Source organism: Heptranchias perlo, unplaced genomic scaffold (assembly GCF_035084215.1).
Source record: "Heptranchias perlo isolate sHepPer1 unplaced genomic scaffold, sHepPer1.hap1 HAP1_SCAFFOLD_429, whole genome shotgun sequence".
Classification (NCBI taxonomy): Eukaryota; Metazoa; Chordata; class Chondrichthyes; order Hexanchiformes; family Hexanchidae; genus Heptranchias; species Heptranchias perlo.
Window position 1 is genome coordinate 10,835 of NW_027139441.1, and position 27,014 is coordinate 37,848.

General features: G+C 56.3%; 1 protein-coding gene across 1 annotated transcript; it reads left to right on the plus strand.

The window, feature by feature from the left end:
- Nucleotides 1-505: 505 nt before the first annotated feature.
- Nucleotides 506-11,059, plus strand: tufm (Tu translation elongation factor, mitochondrial; the record flags this gene model as incomplete). The annotated part of the gene is made up of 10 exons (XM_067978941.1): nt 506-624; nt 2,251-2,413; nt 2,997-3,163; nt 4,158-4,262; nt 4,983-5,147; nt 5,401-5,533; nt 6,896-7,000; nt 8,027-8,178; nt 8,659-8,778; nt 10,686-11,059. Coding segments are annotated over 10 exons (1,400 nt in total), but the record flags the coding sequence as incomplete, so codon positions are not given.
- Nucleotides 11,060-27,014: the final 15,955 nt, after the last annotated feature.

The window sequence follows — 27,014 nt, forward strand, 5'->3', positions numbered from 1 at the left end:
ATGCACTGCAGCAACTCGCCAAGGCTTCTTCGACAGCACCTCCCAAACCCGCGACCTCTACCACCTAGAAGGACAAGGGCAGCAGGTACATGGGAACAACACCACCTGCACGTTCCCCTCCGAGTCACACACCATCCCGACTTGGAAATATATCGGCCGTTCCTTCATCATCGCTGGGTCAAAATCCTGGAACTCCCTTCCTAACAGCACTGTGGGAGAACCGTCACCACACGGACTGCAGCGGTTCAAGAAGGCGGCTCACACCACCACCTTCTCAAGGGGCAATTAGGGATGGGCAATAAATGCCGGCCTCGCCAGCGACGCCCACATCCCGTGAACAAATAAAAAAAAAAAATCCAGCTTAGAACAGCGGAAAACCCTTCATCCCCTCTGTCTGAGGGCTGGATTTGACCCAGAGTCTGTGAGGTGAAGTGACGGGGTGCATTATGAACCGCCTTGTCCCTGAGTTTGTGACAGAGGATGCTGGAGCCTCTCAGACTGTGAGCCTGTGTTGATGGGTTGGTTTGGTGGGCTGTGATACTGTGTAGGGTTAACTCCGTGTGTGCCTTCTGTTTTTCAGTTCCGAGAGGGAGCATCTATAACTTACTGACCACGGTCAGAGCGGTGAGTGACCGTCCAGTGAGAGAGGGGAAATGCAATTGGGATCTCCGGAATGGTCTTTGAGTTTAAACTCAATGAGTCAAAAGGGAGTGGGGGGGGGAAAGGACCAGTGTCCATTCCTGACCTGTGCTGGGTTAGTGGAGGTCCTGTGTGTAAAGGGACAGTGTAGAGGGAGCTTTACTCTGTATCTAACCCTGTACCTGCCCTGGGAGTGTTTGATGGGACAGTGTAGAGGGAGCTTTACTCTGTATCTAACCCTGTACCTGACACTGGGAGTGTTTGATGGGACAGTGTAGAGGGAGCTTTACTCTGTATCTAACCCTGTACCTGACCCTGGGAGTGTTTGATGGGACAGTGTAGAGGGAGCTTTACTCTGTATCTAACCCTGTACCTGACCCTGGGAGTGTTTGATGGGACAGTGTAGAGGGAGCTTTACTCTGTATCTAACCCTGTACCTGCCCTGGGAGTGTTTGATGGGACAGTGTAGAGGGAGCTTTACTCTGTATCTAACCCTGTACCTGACCCTGGGAGTGTTTGATGGGACAGTGTAGAGGGAGCTTTACTCTGTATCTAACCCTGTACCTGCCCTGGGAGTGTTTGATGGGACAGTGTAGAGGGAGCTTTACTCTGTATCTAACCCTGTACCTGCCCTGGGAGTGTTTGACGGGACAGTGTAGAGGGAGCTTTACTCTGTATCTAACCCTGTACCTGACCCTGGGAGTGTTTGATGGGACAGTGTAGAGGGAGCTTTACTCTGTATCTAACCCTGTACCTGACCCTGGGAGTGTTTGATGGGACAGTGTAGAGGGAGCTTTACTCTGTATCTAACCCTGTACCTGACCCTGGGAGTGTTTGATGGGACAATGTAGAGGGAGCTTTACTCTGTATCTAACCCTGTACCTGCCCTGGGAGTGTTTGATGGGACAGTGTGGAGGGAGCTTTACTCTGTATCTAACCCTGTACCTGACCCTGGGAGTGTTTGATGGGACAGTGTAGAGGGAGCTTTACTCTGTATCTAACCCTGTACCTGCCCTGGGAGTGTTTGATGGGACAGTGTAGAGGGAGCTTTACTCTGTATCTAACCCTGTACCTGCCCTGGGAGTGTTTGATGGGACAGGGTAGAGGGAGCTTTACTCTGTATCTAACCCTGTACCTGCCCTGGGAGTGTTTGATGGGACAGTGTAGAGGGAGCTTTACTCTGTATCTAACCCTGTACCTGCCCTGGGAGTGTTTGATGGGACAGTGTAGAGGGAGCTTTACTCTGTATCTAACCCTGTACCTGACCCTGGGAGTGTTTGATGGGACAGTGTAGAGGGAGCTTTACTCTGTATCTAACCCTGTACCTGACCCTGGGAGTGTTTGATGGGACAGTGTAGAGGGAGCTTTACTCTGTATCTAACCCTGTACCTGCCCTGGGAGTGTTTGATGGGACAGTGTAGAGGGAGCTTTACTCTGTATCTAACCCTGTACCTGCCCTGGGAGTGTTTGATGGGACAGTGTAGAGGGAGCTTTACTCTGTATCTAACCCTGTACCTGCCCTGGGAGTGTTTGATGGGACAGTGTCGAGGGAGCTTTTTGTGTGTGACCTGTGATATATTCAGACAGGCCTCTGTGTTTCTGTGTGTGCAGCAGGCCCATCTCGTGCAGTGCTGCCGAGTCACACCGATTCTGATACGTAACCTTGCCGCTGAGGCCAAGAAAACCTATCAACGGGAGAAACCACACATGAATATTGGGACCATAGGACACGTGGATCACGGGAAGACCACACTCACCGCTGCTATTACCAAAGGTACAGGGTGGGAGAGAGACACCCCGCGCCCCTCGCCGTCGGGCCGCCAATGGTGCAGCGATGGGAATCGGGGGGATGGACAAGAGGCCGGAATTGGAGGAGGGCAGAGATCTCGGAGGGTTGTCGGGGCTGGAGGAGGTTACAGAGATAGGGAGGGAGGAGGGGGGGCGGGGGCGAGGGGCCACGGAGGGATTTGAACAGGAGGATGGAGAATTTTAAAATCGAGGCATTGCTGGAAACGCGATGAGGGAGGGGTAGATTGTGAGAGGGGGAGGGATAGAGTCCGGGGGCGAGTGTGAAAGCAGGAAGGGGAGTGTGAGGGATAGAGTGAGGAGGTGGGGGGGGGGGAAGAGAGAGAGAAGGGAAGGAGGGATAGAGTGAGGGAGGGAGTCAGTGCCTGTTTAATTGGAGGAAATTTTTGCCCGTCCAATACTGTTGGATGAATCATTGTCTCTAAGATGAGATAAGAGGCCGTTTGGAGTCTGGTTGCGAGGGGGGCGGGGGGGCCGGTGTGAGCCTGCAGCCCCACGTTACTGACCCCTCATCCTGTGCCCGTTCTTGCCCCCTTCTCCCCCCACCTCAGTCCTCGCCGATGCCGGCGGCGCCAAGTTCAAGAAGTACGAGGACATCGACAACGCCCCCGAGGAGAAGGCTCGTGGAATCACCATCAACGCCTCCCACGTGGAATATACGACCCCCAACCGCCATTACGCCCATACCGACTGCCCAGGTCACGCCGACTACGTCAAGGTGAGCGGGCACTGGGGGGCGGGGGTTTGAGCGTCAAGGGTTCTGGGGTACAGTCGGTGTTTGGGACGTTGGATTTGTGGGGCTCTGGGTTTTGGGGTACAGTCGGTGTTTGGGACGTTGGATTTGTGGGGCTCTGGGTTTTGGGGTACAGTCGGTGTTTGGGACGTTGGATTTGTGGGGCTCTGGGCTTTGGGGTACAGTCGGTGTTTGGGACGTTGGATTTGTGGGGTTTTGGGGTACAGTCGGTGTTTGGGACGTTGGATTTGTGGGGCTCAGTGGGTTTTGGGGTACAGTCGGTGTTTGGGACGTTGGATTTGTGGGGCTCTGGGCTTTGGGGTACAGTCGGTGTTTGGGACGTTGGATTTGTGGGGCTGAGTGGGTTTTGGGGTACAGTCGGTGTTTGGGACGTTGGATTTGTGGGGCTCTGGGTTTTGGGGTACAGTCGGTGTTTGGGACATTGGATTTGTAGGGCTCAGTGGGTTTTGGGGTACAGTCGGTGTTTGGGACGTTGGATTTGTGGGGTTTTGGGGTACAGTCGGTGTTTGGGACGTTGGATTTGTGGGGCTCTGGGTTTTGGGGTACAGTCGGTGTTTGGGACGTTGGATTTGTGGGGCTCTGGGTTCTGGGGTACAGTCGGTGTTTGGGACATTGGATTTGTGGGGCTCTGGGTTTTGGGGCTCTGGGTTTTGGGGCACAGTGAGCGGTATAGTTTTTCCAAATTGCCCCCCATACCTCGAACCCCCAACCCTGTTCGGCTCCAAGGCAGGGGGTCGAGAGCGGGTGCCCGCCTCGCTCGCGAATAGAGCAATTGAACTCCCACTGACCCGAGCCGGCCTGTGTTTACTGAACCGCGGTTAGACCCGTGTCCCGAGAGGGGCGGGGGCACCAGCCGTTTCCCAACACCAGACTGAGAGGTTGTAGCGAAGGGAAAGGCATAGGCGTCCGTGCATGACCGTGTCTCTCTCTCTCTCTCTCTCTCTCTCTCTCGTCACAGAACATGATAACGGGCACAGCGCAGCTGGACGGCTGCATCCTGGTCGTCGCGGCGACAGATGGGCAAATGCCGCAGACGAGGGAGCACTTACTGCTGGCGAAACAGGTGAGGTTTGCGTTTCCTCCGGGCAGCGTGTGAAACCGGCTGCCGTTGCGATGCCGGCCCCAGTCGAATTTCTCTCCCCGCCGTACTTGATTTTGCACGAGGGGTCGGCCGCGGCTCAGTTGGTCTCGCGCTCGCCTCTGAGTCAGGAGGTGGTGGCTCCGAGCCCCCGCTCCAGGGACCCTGAGCGCAAAATCTGGGCTGAGCCTCCCAGTGTCAGTACTGAGGGAGCGCCGCACTGTCGGAGGGTCGGTGCTGAGGGAGCGCCGCACTGTGGGAGGGTCGGCACTGAGGGAGCGCCGCACTGACGGAGGGTCGGTACTGAGGGAGCGCCGCACTGTCGGAGGGTCGGTACTGAGGGAGCGCCGCACTGTCGGAGGGTCGGTGCTGAGGGAGAGCCGCACTGTCGGAGGGTCGGTACTGAGGGAGCGCCGCACTGTCGGAGGGTCAGTACTGAGGGAGCGCCGCACTGTCGGAGGGTCAGTACTGAGGGAGCGCCGCACTGTCGGAGGGTCGGTTAAGATGCAGATGAGCCGTGATCTGGTAGAAAGGTGGAACAGGCTCGAGGGGCTGAGTGGCCTCCTCCTGTTCCTGCGTTCACTCAGAGCGAGCGCCAGCTTCGAATAAGCAAGAGCGTTGTCAGAAGGTCGGGAGGAGGTGTATCGATGGACGTCTGTCCTTTCTCATCGTGCCTCTGCTCACCTGTGACTGCCGTCTCCACAGATCGGAGTCCAACACATTGTGGTCTACGTTAACAAGGCCGACGCAGTGGAGGACAAGGAGATGCTGGACCTGGTGGAGCTGGAAATCCGTGAGCTGCTCTCTGAGTTCGGATACGATGGGGAGAAGAGCCCGGTTATTCTGGGTTCTGCGCTGTGCGCGCTGGAGGTGAGTGCGTCCCCGTACCTGCGTCCGACCCTCCCGCCTGCGGAAATGGCTTCTCCCCGTCTGCTCTGCTCGTCGTCCGTCCCCCCCTCCCTCCCCCGGTACCGTTTTCGCAAACGGTCTCTCGACCTTCTCTGCTCCGAGGAGAACGTCCCCCGGCTTCTCCGGTCTCTCCGTGTGACTACAGCCCCCGGTCCCGTTCTGCACCCTCTCCGAGTCCTCTCCTGAGACCGTTTCTTGTGCCTGTCTTTCCCAGAATCGGAACGAGGAGATCGGGCGAGATTCCGTCATGAAGCTGCTGGACGCTGTCGACAGTTACATCCCTCTTCCCGACCGGGACCTGGAGCACCCATTCCTGCTCCCCATCGAGCAGATATACTCCATTCCAGGTACATGGCACGGGCACCGAATCTCCCCCGGGGTACGGGTCACCCCCCCGCGGGGGCACCGACTCTCCCCCGGGGTACGGGTCACCCCCCCGCGGGGCACCGACTCTCCCCCGGGGTACGGGTCTCCCCGCGGGGCACCGACTCTCCCCCGGGGTACGGGTCACCCCCCCCCGCGGGGCACCGACTCTCCCCCGGGGTACGGGTCACCCCCCCCGCGGGGCACCGACTCTCCCCCGGGGTACGGGTCACCCCCCCGCGGGGCACCGACTCTCCCCCGGGGTACGGGTCACCCCCCCACGGGGCACCGACTCTCCCCCGGGGTACGGGTCTCCCCCCCCGCGGGGGCACCGACTCTCCCCCGGGGTACGGGTCACCCCCCCGCGGGGCACCGACTCTCCCCGGGGTACGGGTCTCCCCCCCGCGGGGCACCGACTCTCCCCGGGGTACGGGTCACCCCCCCGCGGGGCACCGACTCTCCCCCGGGGTACGGGTCACCCCCCCGCGGGGCACCGACTCTCCCCGGGGTACGGGTCACCCCCCCCCGCGGGGCACCGACTCTCCCCGGGGTACGGGTCCCCCCGCGGGGCACCGACTCTCCCTGGGGTACGGGTCACCCCCCCGCGGGGCACCGACTCTCCCCCGGGGTACGGGTCCCCCCCGCGGGGCACCGACTCTCCCCGGGGTACGGGTCCCCCCCCGCGGGGCACCGACTCTCCCCGGGGTACGGGTCACCCCCCCCGCGGGGCACCGACTCTCCCCGGGGTACGGGTCCCCCCCGCGGGGCACCGACTCTCCCCGGGGTACGGGTCACCCCCCCGCGGGGCACCGACTCTCCCCGGGGTACGGGTCCCCCCCGCGGGGCACCGACTCTCCCCGGGGTACGGGTCCCCCCCGCGGGGCACCGACTCTCCCCGGGGTACGGGTCCCCCCCGCGGGGCACCGACTCTCCCCCGGGGTGCGGGTCCCCCCCCGCGGGGCACCGACTCTCCCCCGGGGTACGGGTCACCCCCCCGCGGGGCACCGACTCTCCCCCGGGGTACGGGTCCCCCCCCGCGGGGCACCGACTCTCCCCCGGGGTACGGGTCACCCCCCCCGCGGGGCACCGACTCTCCCCCGGGGTACGGGTCACCCCCCCGCGGGGCACCGACTCTCCCCCGGGGTACGGGTCCCCCCCGCGGGGCACCGACTCAGGTTGCTGGTTGGAAATGCGGATATTACGGGGTGCAGGGTGTTAAAAGCTCCCAATACCTCTGCAAACCCTCGGTAAACAGGTGTTCTCTCTCTCTCTCTCTCTCCCTCTCTCCCTCTCCCTCTCTCCCTCTCTCCCTCTCTCTCTCTCTTTCTCTCCCTCTCCCTCTCCAGGCCGAGGGACAGTGGTGACAGGGACCCTTGAACGGGGAGTGATCAAGAAAGGAGATGACTGCGAATTCATCGGTCACAATAAGAATCTGCGGTCTGTGGTCACAGGTGAGTGATTTGTGTTTCTCCGGCCCCTTTCACCACCTCAGGACGTCCCAAAGCGTTTCCCAGCCCGTGAGATACTCCTCGAAGTGCGGTCACTGTTGTAGAAAACGTGGCAGCCAATTTGCGCACAGCAAGATCCCACAGACAAACATGATAAATGACCCAGATCATCTACGTTTTTTTTTAGTGATGTTGGTTGAGGGACAAATATCGGCCCCAGGACCCCGGGGAGAACTCCCCCCCTGCTCTTCTTCCAATAGTGGCCGTGGGATCTTTTACACCCACCTGAGAGGGGCAGACGGGGCCCTCGGTTTAACGTCTCATCCGAAAGACGGCACCTCCAACAGTGCGGGGCTCCCTCGGCGCCGACCCTCCGACAGTGCGGCGCTCCCTCAGTACCGACCCTCCGACAGTGCGGCGCTCCCTCAGTACCGACCCTCCGACAGTGCGGCGCTCCCTCAGTACCGACCCTCCGACAGTGCGGCGCTCCCTCAGTACCGACCCTCCGACGGTGCGGCGCTCCCTCAGTACCGACCCTCCGACAGTGCGGCTCTCCCTCAGTACCGACCCTCCGACAGTGCGGCGCTCCCTCAGTACTGACCCTCCGACAGTGCGGCGCTCCCTCAGTACCGACCCTCCGACAGTGCGGCTCTCCCTCAGTACCGACCCTCTGACAGTGCGGCGCTCCCTCGGCGCCGGCCCACCGACAGCGCGTCGGCCTGATTACGAGTCTCGAGTGTGTTGGGGACTCGGACCCACGACCTTCTGACTCAGAGGCGGGAGAGATGAAACCCACCGAGGCACGGCCGACACCGGAGCGCTGGCCGGGAAGAGGCTGCTTTACGAAGGAGGTGGTGGCCTTAATGGGAAAGAGAGGGCCGAGCCGCCACACGAGGCGGGGGAGTCGGATGGGATGCTAGGACTTCCCTTTGATACCGGGCGTTTTATAAATGGAGCAGTGCTCGTTGCTGATGTCCAATCGGTAACACTCTTTTTAACGTCTCGTCTCCCCCACCCCCCCCCCGGCAGGGATCGAAATGTTCCACCAGAACCTTGACCGTGCAGAGGCCGGTGATAATCTTGGGGCCCTGGTGAGGGGCCTGAAGCGGGAGGACGTTCGGCGTGGGATGATACTGTGTAAACCGGGATCCATTAAACCACACCAGAAAGTGGAGGCACAGGTAATAACGGGGCTGGGCGGGGGGGGTGCTAGGGGGGAAACGGAGAGGGGGTCAGTTAGGAATAACGTGAGGGGTTGACGGGTAACTGGAAATAACTGGGGGGTGGGCCCGCACCCCCCGGGGGGAGAGTCGGTGCCCCGTAGGGGGGGCCCGTACCCCCGGGGAGAGTCGGTGCCCCCGTAGGGGGGGCCCGTATCCCCGGGGAGAGTCGGTGCCCCGTCGGGGGGCCCGTATCCCCGGGGAGAGTCGGTGCCCCGTAGGGGGGGCCCGTATCCCCGGGGAGAGTCGGTGCCCCGTAGGGGGGGCCCGTATCCCCGGGGAGAGTCGGTGCCCCGTCGGGGGGCCCGTACCCCCGGGGAGAGTGGGTGTTTGGGTTCAGGGGAGGTGCGATGCCCTCGTTCCTGGCCTGAGGCAGTGCGACGGGCTGTTGGTTTGGGGCTGGTCTCTGGTTGGTAACGGACTTTGCTTCTCGCCCCGCAGGTCTACGTACTGAGCAAGGAGGAAGGAGGTCGACATAAACCCTTTGTCACCAACTTCATGCCCGTCATGTTTTCGCTCACCTGGGACATGGCCTGTCGGGTCCTCCTTCCAAAGAGCAAGGTAAGTGGGCGAGGGGGAAGTGGGCAGGGAGGGCCAGGATCTCCCCCTGCTTACACTGACAGGAGGCTACACTGAGACACACACGCACCCACGGGCCGTACAGGAACAGACACTGAGACACACACACGGGCCGTACAGGAACAGACACTGAGACACACACACGGGCCGTACAGGAACAGACACTGAGACACACACACGGGGCCGTACAGGAACAGACACTGAGACACACACACACGGGCCGTACAGGAACAGACACTGAGACACACACACGGGCCGTACAGGAACAGACACTGAGACACACACACGGGCCGTACAGGAACAGACACTGAGACACACACACGGGGCCGTACAGGAACAGACACTGAGACACACACACGGGCCGTACAGGAACAGACACTGAGACACACACACGCACGGGGCCGTACAGGAACAGACACTGAGACACACACACGGGGCCGTACAGGAACAGACACTGAGACACACACACACACGGGCCGTACAGGAACAGACACTGAGACACACACACGGGCCGTACAGGAACAGACACTGAGACACACACACGGGCCGTACAGGAACAGACACTGAGACACACGCACGGGCCGTACAGGAACAGACACTGAGACACACACACACGGGGCCGTACAGGAACAGACACTGAGACACACGCACGGGCCGTACAGGAACAGACACTGAGACACACACACGCACGGGCCGTACAGGAACAGACACTGAGACACACGCACGGGGCCGTACAGGAACAGACACTAAGACACACACACGCACGGGCCGTACAGGAACAGACACTGAGACACACACACGGGGCCGTACAGGAACAGACACTGAGACACACACACACGGGGCCGTACAGGAACAGACACTGAGACACACACACGCACGGGCCGTACAGGAAAAGACACTAAGACAGACAGACACACACACACACACACACACACACACACACACACACACACGGGGCCGTACAGGAACAGACACTGAGACACACACACGGGGCCGTACAGGAACAGACACTAAGACAGACAGACAGACAGACAGACACACACACACACACACACACACACACACACACGGGGCCGTACAGGAACAGACACTGAGACACACACACGGGGCCGTACAGGAACAGACACTGAGACACACACACGGGCCGTACAGGAACAGACACTGAGACACACACACGGGGCCGTACAGGAACAGACACTGAGACACACACACGGGCCGTACAGGAACAGACACTGAGACACACGCACGGGCCGTACAGGAACAGACACTGAGACACACGCACGGGGCCGTACAGGAACAGACACTGAGACACACACACACACACACACACACGGGCCGTACAGGAACAGACACTGAGACACACACACACACACACACACGGGCCGTACAGGAACAGACACTAAGACAGACAGACAGACAGACAGACACACACACACACACACACACACACACACACACACGGGCCGTACAGGAACAGACACTGAGACACACACACACACTGACCGTACAGGAGCCGACACTGAGACACACACACGGGGCCGTACAGGAACAGACACTAAGACAGACAGACACAGACACACACACACACACACACACACACACACACGGGCCATACAGGAACAGACACTAAGACAGACAGACACAGACACACACACACACACACACACACACACACACGCACGGGCCGTACAGGAACAGACACTAAGACAGACACACACACACACACACACATACACACACGGGCCGTACAGGAGCCGACACTGAGACACACGGACCGTCCAGTACCAGACGGGAGTGAATCGTTCCCTTTTACCCGCTGTGTACCGACCATTTGATGGCTGGGCTCTCTGACGTTCCTCTGTGGTGGTTTTATTTTCTGTGCCCTCCAGGAGCTCGTGATGCCGGGCGAGGACACCTCTCTCACCCTGACCTTGCGCCAGCCGATGGTGCTGGAGAAAGGGCAGCGTTTCACCCTGAGAGACGGCAACCGCACCATTGGGACTGGATTGGTCACTGACGTGCTGGAGATGAGCACAGAAGACGACGTGAATTGGGGCTGAATTTCCCCCCCCCCCCCTCCCCCCTCCGGGGCCGTTTTCCCCCCCTCTCTCCCCCTCCCACCGGCTCCGTTCTCCCCTCCCCCCGGCTCTGTTCTCCTCCCCCCTTCTCTTCCCCCGTCTCCCCCTTTCTCTTCCCCCGTCTCCCCCTTTCTCTTCCCCCGTCTCCCCCTTTCTCTTCCCCCGTCTCCCCCTTTCTCTTCCCCCGTCTCCCCCTTTCCCTTCCCCCGTCTCCCCCTTTCTCTTCCCCCGTCTCCCCCTTTCTCTTCCCCCGTCTCCCCCTTTCTCTTCCCCCGTCTCCCCCTTTCCCTTCCCCCGTCTCCCCCTTTCCCTTCCCCCGTCTCCCCCTTTCCCTTCCCCCGTCTCCCCCTTTCTCTTCCCCCGTCTCCCCCTTTCTCTTCCCCCGTCTCCCCCTTTCTCTTCCCCCGTCTCCCCCTTTCTCTTCCCCCGTCTCCCCCTTTCTCTTCCCCCGTCTCCCCCTTTCCCTTCCCCCGTCTCCCCCTTTCTCTTCCCCCGTCTCCCCCTTTCTCTTCCCCCGTCTCCCCCTTTCTCTTCCCCCGTCTCCCCCTTTCCCTTCCCCCGTCTCCCCCTTTCCCTTCCCCCGTCTCCCCCTTTCCCTTCCCCCGTCTCCCCCTTTCCCTTCCCCCGTCTCCCCCTTTCCCTTCCCCCGTCTCCCCCTTTCCCTTCCCCCGTCTCCCCCTTTCCCTTCCCCCGTCTCCCCCTTTCCCTTCCCCCGTCTCCCCCTTTCCCTTCCCCCGTCTCCCCCTTTCCCTTCCCCCGTCTCCCCCTTTCCCTTCCCCCGTCTCCCCCTTTCCCTTCCCCCGTCTCCCCCTTTCCCTTCCCCCGTCTCCCCCTTTCCCTTCCCCCGTCTCCCCCTTTCCCTTCCCCCGTCTCCCCCCTTTCTCTCCCCCCTTTCTCTCCCCCCTTTCTCTCCCCCCTTTCTCTCCCCCCTTTCTCTCCCCCCTTTCTCTCCCCCCTTTCTCTCCCCCCTTTCTCTCCCCCCCGTTCTCTCCCCCTCCCTCTCTTTCTCCCCCTCCCTCTCTCTCCCCCCCCCCCCCCCCCCCGTGACTCAGAGGTGCGGCAGCTGAATTCCTGCTCTCCGAATCCCCTGAGCGCAGACGGGACCCTCAAAAGATTTAAACGAATATTTACTTTTTTCTCCCTCTCTCTCTCTCCCCTGAGCGCAGACGGGAAAGATTTAAACGAATATTTACTTTTTTCTCCCTCTCTCTCTCTCGCTGCCCCCGACTTTATTTAAAGCGTTGTGTGTACTTTTTTTTTTACAATAAACTCGGGTGAAAATTGTAACCGTTTCCCTTCTCGGGGTGAGGGGGGGGGGCGGTGGGGTTTGTTTTCTCTGCGGTGGGGAGGGAGATTACGGAACGAGCTGTTAGCTCACCCATGTACTCCGAGCCTCAGCCGTGGAGCTGGTTATTTGCCAGTTAAACCTGCTGTACTGCTCCGCCAATACCAGGGAGAGCTGTTACCTTCATAAAACACCGGTTCGGCCACAACTGGAGTATTCTTTTTATTCGTTCAAGGGATGTGGGTGTCGCTGGCGAGGCCGGCATTTATTGCCCATCCCTAATCGCCCCTTGAGAAGGTGGTGGTGAGCCGCCTTCTTGAGCCGCTGCAGTCCGTGTGGTGACGGTTCTCCCACAGTGCCGTCAGGAAGGGAGTTCCAGGATTTTGACCCAGCGACGATGAAGGAACGGCCGATATATTTCCAAGTCGGGATGGTGTGTGACTCGGAGGGGAACGTGCAGGTGGTGTTGTTCCCATGCGCCTGCTGCCCTTGTCCTTCTAGGTGGTAGAGGTCGCGGGTTTGGGAGGTGCTGTCGAAGAAGCCTTGGCGAGTTGCTGCAGTGCATCCTGTGGATGGTCCACACTGCAGCCACAGTGCGCCGGTGGTGAAGGGAGTGAATGTTTAGGGTGGTGGATGGGGTGCCAATCAAGCGGGCTGCTTTGTCCTGGATGGTGTCGAGCTTCTTGAGTGTTGTAACCTCTTCAACCAGGGATTTATCGCTAAACCCTTTATAAACACCGGTTCGGCCACAACTGGAGTATTGTGTCCAGTTCTGGGCACCGCACTTTCGGAAAGATGTGAAGGCCTCGGAGAGGGTGCAGAAAAGATTTACGAGAATGGTCCCAGGGGATGAGGGACTTTAGTTACGTGGAGAGACTGGAGAAGCTGGGGTTGTTCTCCTCGGAACAGAGACGGTCGCGAGGAGATTTGATCGAGGTGTTCAAAATCATGAAGGGTCAAGGACCAGAGGGCACAGATTGAAGATAATCGGGGAGAGAACCAGAGGGGGGGGGGAGACGAGGAGAATGTTTTTTTACGCAGCGAGTTGTGATGATCTGGAATTCGCTCCCTGAAAGGGCGAGGGAGGCAGATTCAATCATAACTTTCAAAAGGGGGGAATTGGAGAAATATTTGAATGGGGGAAAGAGCAGGGGGGGAGTGGGGCTAATTGGATAGATCGTTCAAAGAGCTGGCACGGGAACCGATGGACCGAGTGGCCTCCTCTTGGCCTGTGATTCTGAAAACGCAATGGGCCAGGATTCTGGCTGTGATGCCTCTGTCACAATTCAACATCCTGCCCAGAAACGGACCCCGGGGGAGATTCGGTGCCCCGTACCCCCAGGGAGAGACGGGGTCTGTTGCCAGGGAAACAGCCTTCCTCTGATTGACTTCCATTTGCCGAAAACCCATTGAATTATGCATCAGTAAACCTGATCGATGTTACAAAGTGTTGAGCATCGCTTCGAGATGGCGGAGGGGAAAGGGCCGGGGCCCCACGGTGGAGGGACACCAAGGGATGGGACAGTGCAGAGGGAGCTTTACTCTGTATCAAACCCTGTACCTGCCCTGGGAGTGTTTGATGGGACAGTGCAGAGGGAGCTTTACTCTGTATCTAACCCTGTACCTGCCCTGGGAGGGTTTGATGGGACAGTGTAGAGGGAGCTTTACTCTGTATCAAACCCTGTACCTGCCCGGGGAGTGTTTGACGGGACAGTGTAGAGGGAGCTTTACTCTGTATCTAACCCTGTACCTGCCCTGGGAGTGTTTGATGGGACAGTGTAGAGGGAGCTTTACTCTGTATCTAACCCTGTACCTGCCCTGGGAGTGTTTGATGGGACAGTGTAGAGGGAGCTTTACTCTGTATCTAACCCTGTACCTGCCCTGGGAGTGTTTGATGGGACAGTGTAGAGGGAGCTTTACTCTGTATCTAACCCTGTACCTGCCCTGGGAGTGTTTGACGGGACAGTGCAGAGGGAGCTTTACTCTGTATCAAACCCTGTACCTGACCCTGGGAGTGTTTGATGGGACAGTGTAGAGGGAGCTTTACTCTGTATCTCACCCTGTACCTGACCCCGGGAGTGTTTGACGGGACAGTGTAGAGGGAGCTTTACTCTGTATCTAACCCTGTACCTGCCCTGGGAGTGTTTGATGGGACAGTGTGGAGGGAACTTTACTCTGTCTCTAACCCTGTACCTGACCATGGGAGTGTTTGATGGGACAGTGTCGAGGGAGCTTTACTCTGTATCTAACCCTGTACCTGCCCTGGGAGTGTTTGACGGGACAGTGTAGAGGGAGCTTTACTCTGTATCTAACCCTGTACCTGTCCCTGGGAGTGTTTGGCGGGACAGTGTAGAGGGAGCTTTACTCTGTATCTAACCCTGTACCTGCCCTGGGAGTGTTTGATGGGACAGTGTAGAGGGAGCTTTACTCTGTATCTAACCCTGGACCTGCCCTGGGAGTGTTTGATGGGACGGTGTCGAGGGAGCTTTACTCTGTATCTAACCCTGTACCTGCCCTGGGAGTGTTTGATGGGACAGTGTAGAGGGAGCTTTACTCTGTATCTAACCCTGGACCTGCCCTGGGAGTGTTTGATGGGACGGTGTCGAGGGAGCTTTACTCTGTATCTAACCCTGTACCTGCCCCGGGAGTGTTTGATGGGACAGTGTAGAGGGAGCTTTACTCTGTACCTAACCCTGTACCTGCCCAGGGAGTGTTTGATTGGACAGTGTAGAGGGAGCTTTACTCTGTATCTAACCCTCTACCTGCCCTGGGAGTGTTTGATGGGACAGTGTAGAGGGAGCTTTACTCTGTATCTAACCCCTGTACCTGCCCTGGGAGTGTTTGACGGGACAGTGCAGAGGGAGCTTTACTCTGTATCTCACCCTGTACCTGACCCTGGGAGTGTTTGATGGGACAGTGTAGAGGGAGCTTTACTCTGTATCTAACCCTGTACCTGACCCTGGGAGTGTTTGATGGGACAGTGTAGAGGGAGCTTTACTCTGTATCTAACCCTGTACCTGACCCTGGGAGTGTTTGATGGGACAGTGTAGAGGGAGCTTTACTCTGTATCTAACCCTGTACCTGACCCTGGGAGTGTTTGACGGGACAGTGTAGAGGGAGCTTTACTCTGTATCTAACCCTGTACCTGCCCTGGGAGTGTTTGATGGGACAGTGTAGAGGGAGCTTTACTCTGTATCTAACCCTGTACCTGACCCTGGGAGTGTTTGATGGGACAGTGTAGAGGGAGCTTTACTCTGTATCTAACCCTGTACCTGACCCTGGGAGTGTTTGATGGGACAGTGTAGAGGGAGCTTTACTCTGTATCTAACCCTGTACCTGACCCTGGGAGTGTTTGACGGGACAGTGTAGAGGGAGCTTTACTCTGTATCTAACCCTGTACCTGCCCCGGGAGTGTTTGATGGACAGTGTAGAGGGAGCTTTACTCTGTATCTAACCCTGTACCTGACCCTGGGAGTGTTTGACGGGACAGTGTAGAGGGAGCTTTACTCTGTATCTAACCCCGTACCTGCCCTGGGAGTGTTTGATGGGACAGTGTAGAGGGAGCTTTACTCTGTATCTAACCCTGTACCTGCCCCGGGAGTGTTTGATGGGACAGTGTAGAGGGAGCTTTACTCTGTATCTAACCCTCTACCTGCCCTGGGAGTGTTTGATGGGACAGTGCAGAGGGAGCTTTACTCTGTATCTAAACCCTGTACCTGCTCTGGGAGTGTTTGATGGGACAGTGTAGAGGGAGCTTTACTCTGTATCTAACCCTGTACCTGCTCTGGGAGTGTTTGGCGGGACAGTGCAGAGGGAGCTTTACTCTGCATCTAACCCTGTACCTGACCCTGGGAGTGTTTGATGGGACAGTGTAGAGGGAGCTTTACTCTGTATCTAACCCTGTACCTGCCCTGGGAGTGTTTGATGGGACAGTGTAGAGGGAGCTTTACTCTGTATCTAACCCTGTACCTGCCCTGGGAGTGTTTGATGGGACAGTGTAGAGGGAGCTTTACTCTGTATCTAACCCTGTACCTGACCCTGGGGGTGTTTGATGGGACAGTGTAGAGGGAGCTTTACTCTGTATCTAACCCTGTACCTGCCCTGGGAGTGTTTGATGGGACAGTGTAGAGGGAGCTTTACTCTGTATCTAACCCTGTACCTGCCCTGGGAGTGTTTGATGGGACAGTGTGGAGGGAACTTTACTCTGTCTCTAACCCTGTACCTGACCATGGGAGTGTTTGATGGGACAGTGTCGAGGGAGCTTTACTCTGTATCTAACCCTGTACCTGCCCTGGGAGTGTTTGACGGGACAGTGTAGAGGGAGCTTTACTCTGTATCTAACCTGTACCTGTCCCTGGGAGTGTTTGGCGGGACAGTGTAGAGGGAGCTTTACTCTGTATCTAACCCTGTACCTGCCCTGGGAGTGTTTGATGGGACAGTGTAGAGGGAGCTTTACTCTGTATCTAACCCTGGACCTGCCCTGGGAGTGTTTGATGGGACGGTGTAGAGGGAGCTTTACTCTGTATCTAACCCTGGACCTGCCCTGGAGTGTTTGATGGGACGTGTCGAGGGAGCTTTACTCTGTATCTAACCCTGTACCTGCCCCGGGAGTGTTTGATGGGACAGTGTAGAGGGAGCTTTACTCTGTACCTAACCCTGTACCTGCCCAGGGAGTGTTTGATTGGACAGTGTAGAGGGAGCTTTACTCTGTATCTAACCCTCTACCTGCCCTGGGAGTGTTTGATGGGACAGTGTAGAGGGAGCTTTACTCTGTATCTAACCCTGTACCTGCCCTGGGAGTGTTTGACGGGACAGTGCAGAGGGAGCTTTACTCTGTATCTCACCCTGTACCTGACCCTGGGAGTGTTTGATGGGACAGTGTAGAGGGAGCTTTACTCTGTATCTAACCCTGTACCTGACCCTGGGAGTGTTTGATGGGACAGTGTAGAGGGAGCTTTACTCTGTATCTAACCCTGTACCTGACCCTGGGAGTGTTTGATGGGACAGTGTAGAGGGAGCTTTACTCTGTATCTAACCCTGTACCTGACCCTGGGAGTGTTTGACGGGACAGTGTAGAGGGAGCTTTACTCTGTATCTAACCCTGTACCTGCCCTGGGAGTGTTTGATGGGACAGTGTAGAGGGAGCTTTACTCTGTATCTAACCCTGTACCTGACCCTGGGAGTGTTTGATGGGACAGTGTAGAGGGAGCTTTACTCTGTATCTAACCCTGTACCTGACCTGGGAGTGTTTGATGGGACAGTGTAGAGGGAGCTTTACTCTGTATCTAACCCTGTACCTGACCCTGGGAGTGTTTGACGGGACAGTGTAGAGGGAGCTTTACTCTGTATCTAACCCTGTACCTGCCCCGGGAGTGTTTGATGGGACAGTGTAGAGGGAGCTTTACTCTGTATCTAACCCTGTACCTGACCCTGGGAGTGTTTGACGGGACAGTGTAGAGGGAGCTTTACTCTGTATCTAACCCCGTAACCTGCCCTGGGAGTGTTTGATGGGACAGTGTAGAGGGGAGCTTTACTCTGTATCTAACCCTGTACCTGCCCCGGGAGTGTTTGATGGGACAGTGTAGAGGGAGCTTTACTCTGTATCTAACCCTCTACCTGCCCTGGGAGTGTTTGATGGGACAGTGCAGAGGGAGCTTTACTCTGTATCTAACCCTGTACCTGCTCTGGGAGTGTTTGATGGGACAGTGTAGAGGGAGCTTTACTCTGTATCTAACCCTGTACCTGCTCTGGGAGTGTTTGGCGGGACAGTGCAGAGGGAGCTTTACTCTGCATCTAACCCTGTACCTGACCCTGGGAGTGTTTGATGGGACAGTGTAGAGGGAGCTTTACTCTGTATCTAACCCTGTACCTGCCCTGGGAGTGTTTGATGGGACAGTGTAGAGGGAGCTTTACTCTGTATCTAACCCTGTACCTGCCCTGGGAGTGTTTGATGGGACAGTGTAGAGGGAGCTTTACTCTGTATCTAACCCTGTACCTGACCCTGGGGGTGTTTGATGGGACAGTGTAGAGGGAGCTTTACTCTGTATCTAACCCTGTACCTGCCCTGGGAGTGTTTGATGGGACAGTGTAGAGGGAGCTTTACTCTGTATCTAACCCTGTACCTGCCCTGGGAGTGTTTGATGGGACAGTGTGGAGGGAACTTTACTCTGTCTCTAACCCTGTACCTGACCATGGGAGTGTTTGATGGGACAGTGTCGAGGGAGCTTTACTCTGTATCTAACCCTGTACCTGCCCTGGGAGTGTTTGACGGGACAGTGTAGAGGGAGCTTTACTCTGTATCTAACCCTGTACCTGGGAGTGTTTGGCGGGACAGTGTAGAGGGAGCTTTACTCTGTATCTAACCCTGTACCTGCCCTGGGAGTGTTTGATGGGACAGTGTAGAGGGAGCTTTACTCTGTATCTAACCCTGGACCTGCCCTGGGAGTGTTTGATGGGACGGTGTCGAGGGAGCTTTACTCTGTATCTAACCCTGTACCTGCCCTGGGAGTGTTTGATGGGACAGTGTAGAGGGAGCTTTACTCTGTATCTAACCCTGGACCTGCCCTGGGAGTGTTTGATGGGACGGTGTCGAGGGAGCTTTACTCTGTATCTAACCCTGTACCTGCCCCGGGAGTGTTTGATGGGACAGTGTAGAGGGAGCTTTACTCTGTACCTAACCCTGTACCTGCCCAGGGAGTGTTTGATTGGACAGTGTAGAGGGAGCTTTACTCTGTATCTAACCCTCTACCTGCCCTGGGAGTGTTTGATGGGACAGTGTAGAGGGAGCTTTACTCTGTATCTAACCCTGTACCTGCCCTGGGAGTGTTTGACGGGACAGTGCAGAGGGAGCTTTACTCTGTATCTCACCCTGTACCTGACCCTGGGAGTGTTTGATGGGACAGTGTAGAGGGAGCTTTACTCTGTATCTAACCCTGTACCTGACCCTGGGAGTGTTTGATGGGACAGTGTAGAGGGAGCTTTACTCTGTATCTAACCCTGTACCTGACCCTGGGAGTGTTTGATGGGACAGTGTAGAGGGAGCTTTACTCTGTATCTAACCCTGTACCTGACCCTGGGAGTGTTTGACGGGACAGTGTAGAGGGAGCTTTACTCTGTATCTAACCCTGTACCTGCCCTGGGAGTGTTTGATGGGACAGTGTAGAGGGAGCTTTACTCTGTATCTAACCCTGTACCTGACCCTGGGAGTGTTTGATGGGACAGTGTAGAGGGAGCTTTACTCTGTATCTAACCCTGTACCTGACCCTGGGAGTGTTTGATGGGACAGTGTAGAGGGAGCTTTACTCTGTATCTAACCCTGTACCTGACCCTGGGAGTGTTTGACGGGACAGTGTAGAGGGAGCTTTACTCTGTATCTAACCCTGTACCTGCCCCGGGAGTGTTTGATGGGACAGTGTAGAGGGAGCTTTACTCTGTATCTAACCCTGTACCTGACCCTGGGAGTGTTTGACGGGACAGTGTAGAGGGAGCTTTACTCTGTATCTAACCCCGTACCTGCCCTGGGAGTGTTTGATGGGACAGTGTAGAGGGAGCTTTACTCTGTATCTAACCCTGTACCTGCCCCGGGAGTGTTTGATGGGACAGTGTAGAGGGAGCTTTACTCTGTATCTAACCCTCTACCTGCCCTGGGAGTGTTTGATGGGACAGTGCAGAGGGAGCTTTACTCTGTATCTAACCCTGTACCTGCTCTGGGAGTGTTTGATGGGACAGTGTAGAGGGAGCTTTACTCTGTATCTAACCCTGTACCTGCTCTGGGAGTGTTTGGCGGGACAGTGCAGAGGGAGCTTTACTCTGCATCTAACCCTGTACCTGACCCTGGGAGTGTTTGATGGGACAGTGTAGAGGGAGCTTTACTCTGTATCTAACCCTGTACCTGCCCTGGGAGTGTTTGATGGGACAGTGTAGAGGGAGCTTTACTCTGTATCTAACCCTGTACCTGCCCTGGGAGTGTTTGATGGGACAGTGTAGAGGGAGCTTTACTCTGTATCTAACCCTGTACCTGACCCTGGGGGTGTTTGATGGGACAGTGTAGAGGGAGCTTTACTCTGTATCTAACCCTGTACCTGCCCTGGGAGTGTTTGTTGTGCTGTATCTCTCTCTTTCGCAGGTCAGCCTGTTCCTGTCTGATCTTATCGCTGATTTTTTATATTTGGACTGAACTCTCTGTCAGCTCTGAATTTATGTCCGTACAGAAATTACTGGTGGAAAATATTCCCTGGAGGGGAGGGGCGGGGAATGGGGAATTGCTGCTTGTCACGTCCGAAAATTCCGCTTGGGATCCAAACTGGGTCAGGGAATGGGGGGAGGGAGGCGTACGAGGGCCAGCACTCTGACCTTTCACCCCAGGGGTCAGACGATCAGACAGGTCATGGGTCAGTGCAACCTCCCCCCAGAATGGCCACACAGGGCAGGAAGGGATTCGAGGAGCTCGGAAGGGGTGGGCAAGATAGGCCGAGTCGCACCCACCCTCCACTCACGTCCTTCCCTCCCTCACTCTGTCTCTCTCTCTCAGTCCCTGGGGTGTGAAAGGGAGCTCACTGACGCCAAGGACGGGCTCTCCAAAATCTCAACCAGCTTCTTTGCTCGAAAATTCTCCGTCACATCACAGGCCCGATCGCAAGGGATTCTGCTCATCTTCAAGGAAATTCATTTAATGGGGCAAGAATTCTCCTCAAATCAAGATTATCATGGTCCCCAGTACTGTCCCATCAAACTCTCCCAGGGTCAGGTACAGGGTTAGATACAGAGTAAAGCTCCCTCTACACTGTCCCATCAAACTCTCCCAGGGTCAGGTACAGGGTTAGATACAGAGTAAAGCTCCCTCTACACTGTCCCATCAAACTCTCCCAGGGTCAGGTACAGGGTTAGATACAGAGTGAAGCTCCCTCCACACTGTCCCATCAAACTCTCCCAGGGTCAGGTACAGGGTTAGATACAGAGTAAAACTCCCTCTACACTGTCCCATCAAACACTCCCAGGGCAGGTACAGGGTTAGATACAGAGTAAAGCTCCCTCTACACTGTCCCATCAAACTCTCCCAGGGCAGGTACAGGGTTAGATACAGAGTAAAGCTCCCTCTGCACTGTCCCATCAAACACTCCCAGGGCAGGTACAGGGTTAGATACAGAGTAAAGCTCCCTCTACACTGTCCTATCAAACACTCCCAGGGCAAGTACAGGGTTAGATACAGAGTAAAGCTCCCTCTACACTGTCCCATCAAACTCTCCCAGGGCAGGTACAGGGTCAGATACAGAGTAAAGCTCCCTCTACACTGTCCCATCAAACACTCCCAGGGTCAGGTACAGGGTTAGATACAGAGTAAAGCTCCCTCTACACTGTCCCATCAAACACTCCCAGGGCAGGTACAGGGTTCGATACAGAGTAAAGCTCCCTCTACACTGTCCCATCAAACACTCCCGGAGCAGGTACAGGGTTGGATACAGAGTAAAGCTCCCTCCACACTGTCCCATCAAACACTCCCAGGGCAGGTACAGGGTTAGATACAGAGTAAAGCTCCCTCCACACTGTCCCATCAAACACTCCCAGGGTCAGGTACAGGGTTAGATACTGAGTAAAGCTCCCTCTACACTGTCCCGTCAAACTCTCCCAGGGCAGGTACAGGGTTAGATACAGAGGAAAGCTCCCTCTACACTGTCCCGTCAAACTCTCCCAGGGCAGGTACAGGGTTAGATACAGAGGAAAGCTCCCGCTACACTGTCCCATCAAACACTCCCAGGGCAGGTACAGGGTTAGATACAGAGTAAAGCTCCCTCTACACTGTCCCATCAAACACTCCCAGGGTCAGGTACAGGGTTAGATACAGAGTAAAGCTCCCGCTACACTGTCCCATCAAACACTCCCAGGGCAGGTACAGGGTTAGATACACAGTAAAGCTCCCTCTATTCCATGGGACATTGTAGAGGGAGCTTAACTCTGTATCTAACCCGTGCTGTACCTGCCCTGGGAGTGTTTGATGGGACAGTGTAGTGGGAACTTTACTCTGTCTCTGACCCGTGCTGTACCTCTCCTGAGAGTGTTTTTTGGGAGATGGTCGAGGGAGATTTACTCTGTAATTTTTTTTATTCGTTCATGGGATGTGGGCGTCGCTGGCGAGGCCGACATTTATTGCCCATCCCTAATTGCCCTTGAGAAGGTGGTGGTGAGCCGCCTTCTTGAACCACTGCAGTCCGTGTGGTGAAGGTTCTCCCACAGTGCTGTCAGGAAGGGAGTTCCAGGATTTTGACCCAGCGACGATGAAGGAACGGCCGATATATTTCCAAGTCGGGATGGTGTGTGACTCGGAGGGGAACGTGCAGGTGGTGTTGTTCCCATGTGCCTGCTGCCCTTGTCCTTCTAGGTGGTAGAGGTCGCGGGTTTGGGAGGTGCTGTCGAAGAAGCCTTGGCGAGTTGCTGCAGTGCATCCTGTGGATGGTCCACACTGCAGACACAGTGCGCCGGTGGTGAAGGGAGTGAATGTTTAGGGTGGTGGATGGGGTGCCAATCAAGCGGGCTGCTTTGACCTGGATGGTGTCGAGCTTCTTGAGTGTTGTTGGAGCTGCACTCATCCAGGCAAGTGGAGAGTATTCCATCACACTCCTGACTTGTGCCTTGTAGATGGTGGAAAGATTTTGGGGAGTCAGGAGGTGAGTCACTCGCCGCAGAATACCCAGCCTCTGACCTGCTCTTGTAGCCACAGTATTTATATGGCTGGTCCAGTTAAGTTTCTGGTCAATGGTGACTCCCAGGATGTTGATGGTGGGGGATTCGGCGATGGTAATGCTGTTGAATGTCAAGGGGAGGTGGTTAGACTCTCTCTTGTTGGAGATGGTCATTGCCTGGCACTTATCTGGCGTGAATGTTACTTGCCACTTATCAGCCCAAGCCTGAATATTGTCCAGGTCTTGCTGCATGCGGGCTCGGACTGCTTCATTATCTGAGGGGTTGCGAATGGAACTGAACACTGTGCAGTCATCAGCGAGCATCCCCATTTCTGACCTTATGATGGAGGGAAGGTCATTGATGAAGCAGCTGAAGATGGTTGGGCCGAGGACACTGCCCTGAGGAACTCCTGCAGCAATGTCCTGGGGCTGAGATGATTGGCCTCCAACAACCACTACCATCTTCCTTTGTGCTAGGTGTGACTCCAGCCACTGGAGAGTTTTCCCCCTGATTCCCATTGACTTCAGTTTTACTAGGGCTCCTTGGTGCCACACTCGGTCAAATGCTGCCTTGATGTCAAGAGCAGTCACTCTCACCTCACCTCTGGAATTCAGCTCTTTTGTCCATGTTTGGACCAAGGCTGGAATGAGGTCTGGAGCCGAGTGGTCCTGGCGGAACCCAAATCTGAGCATCGGTGAGCAGGTTATTGGTGAGTAAGTGCCGCTTGATAGCACTGTCGACGACACCTTCCATCACTTGGCTGATGATTGAGAGTAGACTGATGGGGCGGTAATTGGCCGGATTGGATTTGTCCTGCTTTTTGTGGACAGGACATACCTGGGCAATTTTCCACATTGTCGGGTAGATGCCAGTGTTGTAGCTGTACTGGAACAGCTTGGCTAGAGGCGCGGCTAGTTCTGGAGCACAAGTCTTCAGCACTACAGCTGGGACGTTGTCGGGGCCCATAGCATTTGCTGTATCCAGTGCACTCAGCCGTTTCTTGATATCACGTGGAGTGAATCGAATTGGCTGAAGACTGGCTTCCGTGATGGTGGGGATATCGGGAGGAGGCCGAGATGGATTATCCACTCGGCACTTCTGGCTGAAGATGGTTGCAAACGCTTCAGCCTTGTCTTTTGCACTCACGTGCTGGACTCTGCCATCATTGAGGATGGGGATGTTTGCAGAGCCTCCTCCTCCCGTTAGTTGTTTAATTGTCCACTACCATTCACGACTGGATGTGGCAGGACTGCAGAGCTTTGATCTGATCCGTTGGTTGTGGAATTGCTTAACTCTGTCTATAGCATGTTGCTTCCGCTGTTTCGCATGCATGTGGTCCTGAGTTGTAGCTTCACCAGGTTGGCACCTCATTTTTCGGTACGCCTGGTGCTGCTCCTGGCATGCTCTTCTACACTCCTCATTGAACCAGGGTTGATCCCCTGGCTTGTTGGTAATGGTAGAGTGAGGAATATGCCGGGCCATGAGGTTACAGATTGTGCTGGAATGCAATTCTGCTGCTGCTGATGGCCCACAGCGCCTCATGGATGCCCAGTTTTGAGCTGCTAGATCTGTTCTGAATCTATCCCATTTAGCACGGTGGTAGTGCCACACAACACGTTGGATGGTGTCCTCAGTGCGAAGACGGGACTTCATCTCCACGAGGACTGTGCGGTGGTCACTCCTACCAATACTGTCATGGACAGATGCATCTACGACAGGTAGATTGGTGAGGACGAGGTCAAGTAAGTTTTTCCCTCGTGTTGGTTCGCTCACCACCTGCCACAGGCCCAGTCTAGCAGCTATGTCCTTCAGGACTCGGCCAGCTCGGTCAGTAGTGGTGCTACCGAGCCACTCTTGGTGATGGACATTGAAGTCCCCCACCCAGAGTACATTTTGTGCCCTTGCTTCCTCCAAGTGGTGTTCAACATGGAGGAGGACTGATTCATCAGCTGAGGGAGGGCGGTGGGTGGTAATCAGCAGGAGGTTTCCTTGCCCATGTTTGACCTGATGCCATGAGATTTCATGGGGTCCAGAGTCAATGTTGAGGACTCCCAGGGCCACTCCCTCCTGACTCTATATCACTGTACCGCCACCTCTGGTGGGTCTGTCCTGCCGGTGGGACAGGACATACCCAGGGATGGTGATGGAAGAGTCTGGGACGTTGGCTGAAAGATATGATTCTGTGAGTATGGCTATGTCAGGCTGTTGCTTGACTAGTCTGTGGGACAGCTCTCCCAATTTTGGCACAAGTCCCCAGATGTTAGTAAGGAGGACCTTGCAGGGTCGACTGGGCTTGGTGTTTTGCCGTTGTCGTGTCCGATGCCGGGTGGTCCGTCCGGTTTTATTCATATTATGACTTTTTTTAAGGGAGCAAATGTAACCTGTGCTGTACCTGCCCCGGGAGTGTTTGATGGGACAGTGTAGAGGGAGCTTCACTCTGTATCTAACCCTGTACCTGCCCTGGGAGTGTTTGACGGGACAGTGCAGAGGGAGCTTCACTCTGTATCTAACCCTGTACCTGACCCTGGGAGTGTTTGATGGGACAGTGTAGAGGGAGCTTTACTCTGTATCTAACCCTGTACCTGCCCTGGGAGTGTTTGATGGGACAGTGTAGAGGGAGCTTTACTCTGTATCTAACCCTGTACCTGACCCTGGGAGTGTTTGATGGGACAGTGTAGAGGGAGCTTTACTCTGTATCTAACCCTGTACCTGACCCTGGGAGTGTTTGACGGGACAGTGTAGAGGGAGCTTTACTCTGTATCTAACCCTGTACCTGACCCTGGGAGTGTTTGACGGGACAGTGGAGAGGGAGCTTTACTCTGTATCTAACCCTGTACCTGCCCTGGGAGTGTTTGATGGGACAGTGTAGAGGGAGCTTTACTCTGTATCTAACCCTGTACCTGACCCTGGGAGTGTTTGATGGGACAGTGTAGAGGGAGCTTTACTCTGTATCTAACCCTGTACCTGACCCTGGGAGTGTTTGATGGGACAGTGTAGAGGGAGCTTTACTCTGTATCTAACCCTGTACCTGACCCTGGGAGTGTTTGACGGGACAGTGTAGAGGGAGCTTTACTCTGTATCTAACCCGTGATGTATCAGACTCTCAGTCAGGCGCCTCTCACCGTCCGCGAGCCCTTCATTTTTCCCTGATCCCAGCGTGGGCTGAACTCTCAGCGTTGGCAGCACCTGGTGTGCGGTGACCCGGAGGGGGGAAGGCTGCCCGCCGGAGCCAGCGAGTGAGCAGCCTCAATGTGCCAAGGTGGCTTGTGATCTTGTTTTGAAAAGAAGTAATAACTGAGGTCATCGATCAGCTACCGAGCCACACGTGAAAAGCACCTGAGTTTTTAAATCAGGCAACGTCACAGGAAAATCAGACTTGGCTGCAGATTATTGTTGACACGTGCTCTGTGTTCTCAGAGGTTTGTGTGTAAAAGACAGACTCTGTATCTCGACAGGACCTCTCACCACCTCAGGGGGTCGAGGGAGGGAGGGAGGGACAGGGAGGGGGAGAAAGAGAGAGAGAGAGAGGCGGGACAGGGAGGGGGAGGGAGAGAGAGAGGGGAGGGGGAGGGAGAGAGAGAGGGGACAGGGAGAGAGAGAGAGGAGAGAGGGGACAGGGGACAGGGAGGGGGAGAGAGAGAGAGAGGGGACAGGGAGGGGGAGAGAGAGAGAGAGGGGACAGGGAGGGGGGGAGAGAGAGAGAGGGGACAGGGAGGGGGAGAGAGAGAGAGAGGGGACAGGGAGGGGGGGAGAGAGAGAGAGGGGACAGGGAGGGGGGGAGAGAGAGAGACGGGACAGGGAGGGGGAGAGAGAGAGACGGGACAGGGAGGGGGAGAGAGAGAGAGGGGGGACAGGGTGGGGGAGAGAGAGAGACGGGACAGGGAGGGGGAGAGAGAGAGACGGGACAGGGAGGGGGGGAGAGAGAGAGACGGGACAGGGAGGGGGAGAGAGAGAGAGGGGGGACAGGGAGGGGGAGAGAGAGAGACACCGGACAGGGAGGGGGAGAGAGAGAGAGAGAGAGAGAGAGAGACCGGACAGGGAGGGGGAGAGAGAGAGAGAGAGAGACCAGACAGGGATGGGGGGAGAGAGAGAGAGAGAGAGAGAGACCAGACAGGGAGGGGGAGAGAGAGAGAGAGAGAGACCAGACAGGGAGGTGGGGTGAGAGAGTGAGAGAGAGA